A 12,084-nucleotide genomic window follows, 5' to 3' on the forward strand; every position below is an offset into this window, starting at 1 on the left:
TGAGTGAGGCTGTATCTGCATATGAAATAGTGTATTCATGGAAATCACTGTAACATAGTATTCTGTATGCAGGTATAGCCACAGTCGCACACAGAATATAGGCGTGCCAAATATAATTTTAATCATTGGATGCTCCTTGTGTGTCCTGGTCACATAACAATGCAAATAAGATGAATTTTCAGCAAAAAAGGCACCCAACATTAACAGAACTGGCCAGGAGCTGCATGGCCTATTGAGGCAAGATGTATGAAGAAACATCTGTATCCAAGCAGAGGCAGAGGTCACAGTGTTAGTGGCTGTGCAAGTGCTGTCTGCGGGTGGTTTGGTTGTGCAATAGTGTTCGGCATATGTGTAAGGGGCATTATGTGTGTCATGTATAAATGCATTAATAATGTGCGACATATGTGTAACAGGCATTATGTGTGTCATGTGTATAAGGGCATTAATAATGTGCAACATATGTATAAGGGGCATTATGTGTGTCATTATGTGTATGAAAGGAATTAATAAAGGTTGGCATAATGTGTAAGGGGCATTATGTATATATTGACATTAATATTGTGTGTCATGTGTAAGGGGCATTACTGTGTGGTATTATCAGGGATGCCGAGATAAAGGGGTAGGGGCAATGTTCCCTCTAATTTTACGAAGGCTGTGTGCGGCAAAAGATTTTGGCTGTGCAACTTTGGAAGGAAATTAAAATTTTTGTGCGTCACTTATATATAAATGGAAAATGATGTTCAGCATTTGTGTTAACTTTACTTCAAAATGATATTAAACATTTAAACATTCAAAACATAGCACACAATGTAGTTAATGGGTGAGACACACATTAATTGAGTCCACAACTGCAAAAAGGGACCACTGCTGCTTTGTGCGCTCTGTTGTAATGTCTGTGCGCACGCTCGTCGAGTTGTGTGCGCGCGCACAGCTTAGAGGGAACACTGGGTAGGGGGTACAAATTACCCAGGCCAAAGTCTGATGGAAGGGCCCAGCGGGGGCCCGGGGCCCGCTCCCCTTAAGTTACAGCAGCAGCTGCAGCTCTTCTCCTCTGCCCAGCACACACTGCTTTGTGCTGGGTTGCAGTGTGGCCATGGAGGTGCTTAAAATACAATATTCTCAGGATTTTTTTCTAAGGGTATAATGTGAATAATGTGAGGAGTAATGTAAATAAGGTAAAGTGGTACTACTGTGTGATGCAATGTGAATAAGGGACACCATCGCATGATATAATGTGAATAAAGTTGCAATACTGTGTGGCATAATTTGAATTGGGGGTACTATTGGTTGGCCATGCCCCTTCCCAGCAAGAACACACCCCTGTTTGGGCTGCGTACCGAATGTGTGCACTGTTTCTATTTAAAATATTGCGGGTAGGAGCACCAAAATGATGACTGCTATTATGAGGGTTGATGGTGCTGGGAAAGGGGAGCAGGGTCAGAGGCGGAACTAGTGGCGGTTACGCGGGCACCAACCAAAATCTTGCCTAGGACCGGCTCTGTACCTACTCTCCCATAAGCTACGGGAGACTCACCCAGACCTCTGAAAAAGTGGGTGGTTCTCTCGCATCCCACCTACCATCCTATTGAAGTGGGAAGGATGGGGAGATAATGCCATGATTATTGAGTGAAAAAGGAGGGGGTGGGGCTAAATAATGCAAATCGGGCCAAATGACACAAAAGCCCCACGAACTTGCAAGCCACAGCTTCTCTGCGGGTTTCTCCTGGAAAGACATTAAAAGCCAGCAAGTATTCTCATAAGATGCTGTCGATATCCATAGCATTTAGGGCACGTTCAAACGGAGATTGCACTTTTTGACACAAATATAGTGCCACTGAAAATCTAGCATTAATATCATATAAGTACACATGTACACATGAAGACATACACAAGATTAAAGAAGTAAAAAAAAAGAGAGAGACTATAAGGTGGTGCAGTCGATGTTTCAAGGACTGTATTATTATTAAGAGGGCCCTGCTCATGATAGCTTACATTCTAAAAGGGAGGGACAGACAGTATCACCTTCCTGAAGACATCCTTACATCATACTTGCCTACCCTCCCGCATTTAGCGGGAGTCTCCCGTTTTTTGAATCCTCCTCCCGCTCTCCCGCAAATCCCTCCGTTCCTCCCGTTTTTTGTCCCATTCCTCCCAAAAACTGGACTGCGCATGCGCGAGCGGGATGTTTCGGGGGCGGGGCCCTAGTGCGTGACGTTGTGACGTCATTCATTATGCCGGGTACCGCGCGGGGCTGTGTGGGTAGCCGACGTGGTGCGGCAGCAGGAGCAGCTGCCAGCTGCCTTCAGCGAGCGGTAAGCAGCAGCAGCAGCAGAGTGAGCGGGAGCCGAGCCAGGAGCTGGGAAGCGCACAGAGTAGGGGGCCAGCGCGGAGAGGAGCAGCTGTCACTGTGCATAGCAGAGGGAGCCGGGACCATCAGTAAGTGTAACAGTTTGAAACTTCTTTTCCCCACCCACTAAACCTGCTCCTTATTTTTTTGAGCGCACGCCACTGCAGCGTCATTTGGGGGGTGGGGGGGGGGGTGCTGCTGTCGGGCTGTCATGTCCCGGAGGGCAGGAAGATCGTTAGCAACACACAGCTCCCTGATGCTGCTGTGCACTGCAGTGTGAGAAGGAAGTTCATCTCACACTGCAGTGCACAGCAGCATCAGGGAGCTGTGTGTTACTAGCAATTATTTCCTGTCCCAACAGAGTGTGTGAGACACCGCTGGGGAGAGACACCAGCAGATTGTAGTGGCAGGAGAGAACTCTGCTGCCTCTGCATAACGTAGTGCTGCTTTCTGTGTGAGACCTGCCTCCTGCAAAGCATTACTGGGAGCAGGGAGGAGCTCTCTCCGTGTGTGCCTGCAGGCTCATTCATGAGATCTCTGCTGCAGGAGGAACCCCCATGGCAACAAGAGTAATAAGTAAGTTGGCTGAAGTGGCTGTTAAAGAACTAGCACTTCAATGCCATACCTTCTTACAGCCTTACTTTACTCCAGCGTTCCTGTGCCCCCCTAGCCTTGCCTTCCATACCCTGTGCCCCCTAGCCTTGCCTTCCATACTCTGTGCCCCCTAGCCCGGCCTGCCTTCTCTTCTCTGTGCCCCCTAGCCCTGCCCTGTGGCCCATAGCCCTGCTTTCCCTTTTCTGTGCCCCCCTAGCCCTGCCGTCCCTGCCCTGTGGCCCATAGCCCTGCCTTCCCTTCTCTGTGTCCCCCCTAGCCCTGCCTTCCCTGCCCTGTGCCCCCCCCCCCCTAGCCCCGCCTTCCCTGCCCTGTGCCCCCTAGCCCTGCCTTCTCTTCTCTGTATGCCCCTAGCTCTTTCCTCCCTTTCCTGTGCTCCCCTAGCCCTTCCTTACTTTCTCTGTGCGTGTGCCCCCCTAGCCCTGCCTTCCCTGCCCTGGGCACCCTAGCCCTGCCTTCTCTTCTCTGTGCCCCCCTAACCCTGCCTTCCGTACTCTGTGCCCCCTAGCCCTTTCCTCCCTTCCCTGTGCTCCCCTAGCCCTGCCTTCCCTTCTCTCTGCGTGTGCCCCCCTAACCCTGCCTTTCCTGCCCTGGGCACCCTAGCCCTGCCTTCCCTGCTCTGTGCCCTCCTAACCCTGCCTTCCCTGCTCTGTGCCCCCCTAGCCCTGCTTTCCCTGCTCTATGCCCCCCTTGCCCTATCCTCCCTTCCCTGTGCCCCTATAGTCCAGCGTTCCCTGCCCTGTGACTAACCCTTAGTCTAGGCTTCCCTGTGCTGTGCCAAACACCCCCTGCCCTGTGCCCCCCAGCGCTGCCTTCTCTTCTCTGTGCGCCCCTAACCCTGCCTTCCCTGTGCTCCAGAGCCCTGCCTTCCCTTCTCTGTGCCCCCCTAGCCCTGCCTTCCTTGCCCTGTGCCCCCTAGCCCTGCCTTCCCTTTTCTGTGCGTATGCCCCCCTAGCCCTGGTTTCCCTGCCCTGTGCCCCCCTAGCCCTGCCCTCCCTGATCTGTGCCCCTATAGTCCAGCTTTCACTGCCCTGTGACTAATCCTTAGTCTAAGCTTCCCTGCGCTGTGCCAACACCCCCTTGCATTATATAATATAGATAAGAATGAGAAATATGCTTTTCAGTGTAAACAGAGTTTTTTTCCCATCATTGTTTCATAAATGAACAGTGTAAAGCCCCATACAGTGTAAAGCCCCATACAGTGTAAAGCCCCATACAAGCACGAGATATGTTTAACAACAATGCCTAGTGTGAACACTCAATATCGTTATTGTGATGTCACTGAATGATATTCAGTGTGTATGCTCAATTCATCCACCAAGGTTATTTCTGGTAGATGGGGTGGTAGGTAAGGGGCCCATCTTATTCTGTCTGGGGCCCCAAAATCTTTAATGGCAGCCCTGGAGACAGGCTGTGTGTTATTTCTCCGGATCCCGGGACCGAGTTCGCTGCTGATTGACAGCCTGAGCTGCCGACTTTATAGAGGACAGGACAGCTGAGCGACAGCGCAGCTATCCAGTCGTATCTGACACAGTAGCCTGCGGCTCAGTGACTGGCTGAGCACGCAGGCTGGTGGCATTATGGTTTGTGTCATATAGAGTCCTTTGTAATGGGCATTGCAGTGTGTGGCATATTGTGTAATGGGCATAGCAGTGTGTGGCATATGTACAGGGCATTGTGGTGTGTGGCATAGTGTGTAATGGTCATTACAGTGTGTCATAATGTGTAATGGACATTGCGATGTGTAGCATAATGTTTAAGGGACATTACGATGGGTGACATATTGTTAATGGGAATTGCAGTGTGCGGCATTTTTGGAAAGGGCAGTACCCCTTGAAGCGTGGCCGCATGTATGTTTTGAAATGTGTGCATTACTTATTTTTAAAATATCTGTATGTGGGGCACATTTTTACTGTTAAAACTGGGAGCCATATAGTCTAGAAACACCCCTGTTTGTTTCACCAGAATGCTATGGGGGGGGGGGGGGGCGCAGGAAATGTTTCGGCTTGGGGGAGCAAACACATGATTGCTGGTTTCAATTGTACAGTTTCTGTTCGTAGGTTGCCCATATACATACTTGCTCTGGTGGTATGCGGCTCTTCATATATTTTTTTCACCAGCCACTGCAGGACACACCCCTGGTTGGAAATAGATACGCCCATATGTGTCACTAGACACGCCCTTTGGTTGATACATGACACACCCCTTCAATGTTGCGCGACGCTGCGCTCGGTGAATTTTGCAAGCATCTAAAATCTCCCTCATTTTGCTTTTCAAAAGTAGGCAAGTATGCCTTACATCTTCATGTACATGTGTAAGTATTTTAAAAAAGGGTGCAGCGTGTGCACCCCCCTGGGACTCAGGGTACTGTGAGCACCACATTATAAATATCCCACTGCATATTTATGCAGAACATATGTCCTGATCACAGAAGCTAAGCAGTTAACTTCCATGTACTTCTGTAGTGTTTAAACACAGTGGCAAGATGGCACTGCGCAAATTAGTGAAGGAGAATGCTTCAGTTATGAAGCATTCATAGAGACTCACACACTCCATTTCTCAACAATTTGTATGGTATTTCTTAAGTAATATAAGATTATCATACCTGTCAATTACAAGCTCCAACAAAACCATATGTGAAAGCTGTGTGAAATCTGTATCATTGTCCACATAATCATATATGTCCAGCAACTGTACCAGGTCTAGGTCACAGGATATTTTATCTGGGAACTTCCAGGAGGGTGATCGCACAGCACCAACTCTTGAGAATACATCTACCACAGTACCCTGCAGATCAGTAATATCCTTCCTCAGACTTTCCATACAGGTACGATCTCCCAGTAAGCACGCCATATTTCTAAAATTGAAACATAAGACAAAACAAATTACACAGTGTCTTTAATATAAAGTATTTCCTTTTTTATTTTTGTTCTGATGGAGCAAAGAGAGAATGTCTGACAGTGGTATGTTCTAATAGTTAAAAGGCTTCTGCAATGTAGCTTCACTTTGAGCTGTGGCAGTATGTAACCCACAAACTCTCCACACCATCCCAGTCCCTATCTGCTCCTACCTCCAATCTCTGTCTTCACAGCTCCCTCTCTCCATATCTAGCAAGTTTGAAACAGATCAGTGTCCTTGCAAAAATTGACTTCACTTTAAAAAAGAAGTAAATTAGGTCAGTCGAGTGGCCTCTAGTAGTCAGTGGCGGTACTTCACTTCACCCCTTAGAGGTAAGTACTTAGCCATAGATAGATAGATAGATAGATAGATAGATAGATAGATAGATATTTTAGTAAAGACATTTTCAAGGAAATGCTGTGAGTACACAGTACCAGGCCTGCAACAAGCACTCCTGGCACCCTGTGCTGTCAACGCCACCTGCAAATTTTTTCCCTAGACTAGAGATGGGTATACCTTGACAGGAGCCTATAACCAGGCAAAATAACTTGGTGCTGCAGTGGCAGTAGACACTGCACGCTGCTGAGATGGTGCAGCAACTAGTTGACTCTACTGAAGAAGAGGGTGTACTTGGAGGCGGGGACCGGGGCATCACGCAGGGAAGCGTGTTATACATAAAGGCCTGGCACACTGCACTGCGTCAGGTCCTTGTACACTACAGTACTGTAACACAGACAGCCGGGCATGTATATAGAATCTATATATGGATTCTATATGCAATTAAATGAAATTCCTGGGGGTAATGGACGTTGCGCAGCCGAGACACAACCGGGCATGCATATAGATTCATATGTCTCGGCAGAATGACCGTCCATTACCCCCAGGAATTTCAGTTTTACCCCATTTGGGATCATTTACCCCTGTCCCCTGACCACTGCAGTAGGAAGATGCTTTGGGGGCATTACTGCAACACTATGGCTACAGGGAGCCTCTGTACTCGGTTTGGTGCACCGCTCACCCATATTTAGTTACGGCACTGCACAGTACACCACAGACATCCATGAATGGTCCCCGGAGTCCCTTTCTGCTCCCTTCCCTTCTCATCTTCTGACCCTTCCATTAAACATATGCCTGATTTAAAAAAAAAAACAAGCATGCTATCCTACTTCAGGAGAGAAGAGTGTCTGTGTGTACTTCCCCCTCTTCTATACAGCACAGTAGACTCTGAACATGTGCAGGTCTCTGGGAACATGGAGCTAAACATACAGTGCTGCTGTACATGCCCTGCTCCATTATCATCCTTTTTATGGCAAATCCTGAAGGAGGAGCATTCACAACATTGGCCTTTTTTCCTCCCAAGACTAAATATTATGGATTGAAGCTATACTTTAAGAAGAAGTATGGTGTCTGGTAATTGTAAGTTTGAAGCGAAAGATGACTAATTACAAAGAGTTAAATTCTGGTTATTAACCCCCCCCCATGAAATAAATGTACTATAATATAGGTTTGTGGTTTAAATTAGGGTATGGAGGATTTGACAATAGTAGGTGCACAAAATACAAAACTAAAATGGATCAGCTGAACACCAGTATCCAGTCACCTATTCCTTGCAAGAGTTGCCTACTTAAAGTTACACGTGCCACAAGCACAATGTTAAACAATACTCCTCTGTGTGCTCACTCACCTTTGTGTATCTCCTGCCTCTGATCTGCTGCCTGAACCTTTGTTCAATGTGATTCATAATAGTGTACGTAGTAAGGTCCCCTAGAGCCAATATTTGAGCTGTTAGTAGAAAACTCTGGATCCTAGAGATCGTAGGCTCAAGCAATCTTTTGCTCAACACAACTTGAAATAAGTCTGACACATACTGTACACAGTAGCTGCATGGTGTTTCAGATCTTGCATCATGTTCTTGCTCTTTATTCTTCAGACCCAATTTATGGAGGCATATTATGGCCTTCCTGACATCCCATTTAATGTGTATTTATTTTTATTAAACTGTTAATTAACTACGCTTTTTCTGTGCTGTCACTTACCAAATTGAGTTACCATTGAGTAGTATTGTTTATTTTATATAGTCACATACAGTATGTGACTATATAAAATAAACAATACTACTCAATGGTAACTCAATTTGGTAAGTGACAGCACAGAGAAAGTGTAGTTAATTAACAGTTTAATAAAAAAATGGGATTCTAATAAATTAACAACAGGTTCTACGTCCTAATGACTATTTTAAGTATACCAAAAGATATACCGATAGGTAGTTTAAGAATTCAAACATTAAATACTCATTAAAAACAATAAAAGAGATACACAAAACTAGATAATGTTACATATTATTCTTATTCCAAATGCCGTAATGCTTGTTAAACAGTACTCCGCATGCCGAAATGCCTGTTACACAGTACTCCTTAAGCTGTAATGCCTATACATATTATGACATGCACCATAATGCTAATACCCATTACACAGAAAGCCACATGCCATAATGCCAATTACACATAAGGCCACACACTATAATGCCCATTACATATTGTGCTACACACCGTGATACCGGTTACACATTATGCCACACACACCATGATTCTCATTACATATTTGACACATAAGTGCCACTTGCCTACATGCTCATTACTGGGGAGGGGGTAGGGGTGCCTGATGCCAGGGGCTTCATGCTGGATGCCAAAGGGGGCTTCATGCTCATTGCCAAGTGGGAATACATGCTGGTTGCCAAGGGAGAGTGAGATGTTGCCGCTCCTTGTAGTTGAGACAGCCACCCACAATGGAAAGGCGTGACAGCCGGGTAGAGAGCTGTGCGCTGCCCGACTGTATACACAAAGCAGGTCCGTAACTATTTTGAACTCTCCCATTGGACCGCAGTGTTGGCTCCTGGTTTGGTATAGGTTTGTGGTTTAAATTAGGGTATGGAGGATTTGACAATAGTAGGTGCACAAAATACAAAACTAAAATGGATCAGCTGACCACCAGTATCCAGTCACCTATTCCTTGCAAGAGTTGCCTACTTAAAGTTACATGTGCCACAAGCACAATGTTGAACAATACTCCTCTGTGTGCTCACTCACCTTTGTGTATCTCCTGCCTCTGATCTGCTGCCTGAACCTTTGTTCAATGTGATTCATAATAGTGTACGTAGTAAGGTCCCCTAGAGCCAATATTTGAGCTGTTAGTAGAAAACTCTGGATCCTAGAGATCGTAGGCTCAAGCAATCTTTTGCTCAACACAACTTGAAATAAGTCTGACACATACTGTACACAGTAGCTGCATGGTGTTTCAGATCTTGCATCATGTTCTTGCTCTTTGTTCTTCAGACCCAATTTATGGAGGCATATTATGGCCTTTCTGACATCCCATTTAATGTGTATTTATTTTTATTAAACTGTTAATTAACTACGCTTTTTCTGTGCTGTCACTTACCAAATTGAGTTACCATTGAGTAGTATTGTTTATTTTATATAGTCACATACAGTATGTGACTATATAAAATAAACAATACTACTCAATGGTAACTCAATTTGGTAAGTGACAGCACAGAGAAAGTGTAGTTAATTAACAGTTTAATTAAAAAAATGGGATTCTAATAAATTAACAACAGGTTCTACGTCCTAATGACTATTTTAAGTACACCAAAAGATATACCGATAGGTAGTTTAAGAATTCAAACATTAAATACTCATTAAAAACAATAAAAGAGATACACAAAACTAGATAATGTTACATATTATTCTTATTCCAAATGCCGTAATGCTTGTTAAACAGTACTCCGCATGCCGAAATGCCTGTTACACAGTACTCCTTAAGCTGTAATGCCTATACATATTATGACATGCACCATAATGCTAATACCCATTACACAGAAAGCCACATGCCATAATGCCAATTACACATAAGGCCACACACTATAATGCCCATTACATATTGTGCTACACACCGTGATACCGGTTACACATTATGCCACACACACCATGATTCTCATTACATATTTGACACATAAGTGCCACTTGCCTACATGCTCATTACTGGGGAGGGGGTAGGGGTGCCTGATGCCAGGGGCTTCATGCTGGATGCCAAAGGGGCCTTCATGCTCATTGCCAAGTGGGAATACATGCTGGTTGCCAAGGGAGAGTGAGATGTTGCTGCTCCTTGTAGTTGAGACAGCCACCCACAATGGAAAGGCGTGACAGCCGGGTAGAGAGCTGTGCGCTGCCCGACTGTATACACAAAGCAGGTCCCTAACTATTTTGAACTCTCCCATTGGACCGCAGTGTTGGCTCCTGATTAGCTGCCGGACCGCGAGCTCCTATTGACTCGTGGTCCGGCAGCCAATCAGGAGCCACCACTGCAGCTCGCGGTCCAGCGATAGAGTTCAAAATAGCCGCGGACCTGCTTTGTGTATGCAGCCGGGCATCGCACAGCTCTCCACCCAGCTATCGCACCTTTACCTTGCGTACGGCTGGCTTTCATTAGCAAATGGTTCTGCAGAACCGATAGTACATTAGGTATCGGTTCTACAGAACCTGGGCAAACTGGCTGAATCCCACCACTGAACATACTGCTATTTCATACTGATCTGTGCACCATCTTCTTTTGGGGTCTTATTTTGTTTGATATGATGAGGTGCAAAGCCTCCTTTTTACATGCAGCATCCTGATTCTCAGAATTTAATTTGAGCTGCCTGCCTATATTATATACATCTTATATGCATCTGCCAGTATTGCATGCTAGCACCATCAGTTGGTGTTGTGTTTTCTTTCTATCTATATTAGAAATACATTGTATTTAATAAAGATCCAAGTGAAATCTTGTTTGTAAAGTACTCTAATAAAAAAGTAGACCTAGAGGCAAAAAGTATACCATCCACGGCTGTGTGTTGTAGGAAAGGGGCATTGCAAATGGCACTTACCCCTCCTGTGGGCGTGTTTGTGTGTATTTTCGTAATTTTATTTAATCTGTTTACACGACAGTGTGTTTTTCTGTTCTCTCCTGGTTAACACTAAATAAAAATGGTATTAACTTTTGGAGAAAAGTTTCTCTCCTCCATGGGCAAGGGGAAATAGCTACTGAAAATGTGTAGAGATTCTAAACGTAGCTGCAGTTTGAATGACAGGAAGCTGGCATTTGTGGGTGGAAGGCTGCCGTTTTCTGGGTGTGTTTGAAAAAAGCGCAGGCATGTCCAGACATATCTGTGACGTTAGCAACTGACCACTTCCAGCCTCTCTGAGTAGCAGATTAGTGGAGGCCTCAGACCTACTTACATTGGCAAAGTCTCCTCTATGTTTTGGAAGTTGCAAATAGATTTTCAAATGGTGCACTGTTAGTGATCCATTCAAAATTCATTCGGAATTTTCCAAGGGACGTTTTTTTTCCTTTCAGACTGGGAGGTGGCTTTCTCCTTGTAGTCCACTGCAAATTCTCGGATTACTGATCACTGCTGAATTAGGCCCCTTGGTACTTGTGTAGTTTGTAACTATGTTACAAAAAGTAACTTAACTCCATGCCAACATGGATAGTTCATACCCCCACTATCCATGTTGGCATGGAGTTGATATTAAATAGCGTGGCGAGCGTAGCGAGCCACCGAGCCCGAAGCGTGGGCGAGCGAAGCGAGCCCCGCAAGGGGACTCGGACGCACGGCGCCATAATGGCGCCGTGAAACTACACAAGTACCGGCCCCTTTTATCTGTGGGAGAGATAAAGAGAAGATACTTTGTTTTATTCTCTCCTGCTGCAATGCTGGAGAAAAGAGTTTTTTTTATGTTTAGTGAACAGAGCCCTTATTTTTTGTTTTAGTAGAACCGTCCTGCCCTATACAAATAAAACACTTCAGCCTATTGCTATAGGTATGCTATATTTAGATGCGAACATGAAATGAATACAATGGGAACTGTCTGTAACTACAGCACAGCGAGGTCTGAATGAAGAGCACTTCTTTTGATTTGTGCACTTACGCTTTAGCCTTACTGGCACGTGCCGTCACTGTATAGCGATGGCCGGCTATGCCCTCCTCCAGCCGCTTCCGCAAGGAGCTGGGTCACCACACTCGCCGCCGGGTACAATGTTGTTACACTGACCCATAAGAACGCCACATGCATTGCTATGGCAACAGCGCACGGAGCGTCTGACGTCAGGAGAACGTTGTCACGCACTAGCCCTGCGCAAGTTCCAATAGGAATGTACCATTGTAGAACACGGTTGCTGTCATTCAC

General features: G+C 45.7%; 1 protein-coding gene across 3 annotated transcripts in view; it reads right to left on the reverse strand.

Annotated features, from left to right (window-relative positions):
* The window catches only part of CCDC157 (coiled-coil domain containing 157), a 35,982-nt gene extending 23,980 nt beyond the window's left edge, over window positions 1-12,002 (reverse strand). The window contains exons 1-3 of one of the 3 annotated variants that reach the window (XM_083145317.1): window positions 11,827-12,002; window positions 8,944-9,023; window positions 5,565-5,816 (exon numbers count right to left, since the gene is read on the reverse strand). In XM_083145317.1, coding sequence (XP_083001443.1) covers window positions 5,565-5,812 — 248 coding nt within the window. In that variant the 5' untranslated portion in view covers window positions 5,813-5,816; window positions 8,944-9,023; window positions 11,827-12,002. Of the gene's footprint in view, window positions 1-5,564; window positions 5,817-7,541; window positions 7,624-8,943; window positions 9,024-11,826 lie in introns of those variants that run through there. The other 2 variants (XM_083145318.1, XM_083145316.1) reach the window with 2 other exon arrangements.
* Between the last annotated feature and the right edge of the window lie 82 nt (window positions 12,003-12,084).

Source organism: Crinia signifera, chromosome 1, assembly GCF_055691185.1.
Source record: "Crinia signifera chromosome 1, ASM5569118v1, whole genome shotgun sequence".
Taxonomy (NCBI): domain Eukaryota; kingdom Metazoa; phylum Chordata; class Amphibia; order Anura; family Myobatrachidae; genus Crinia; species Crinia signifera.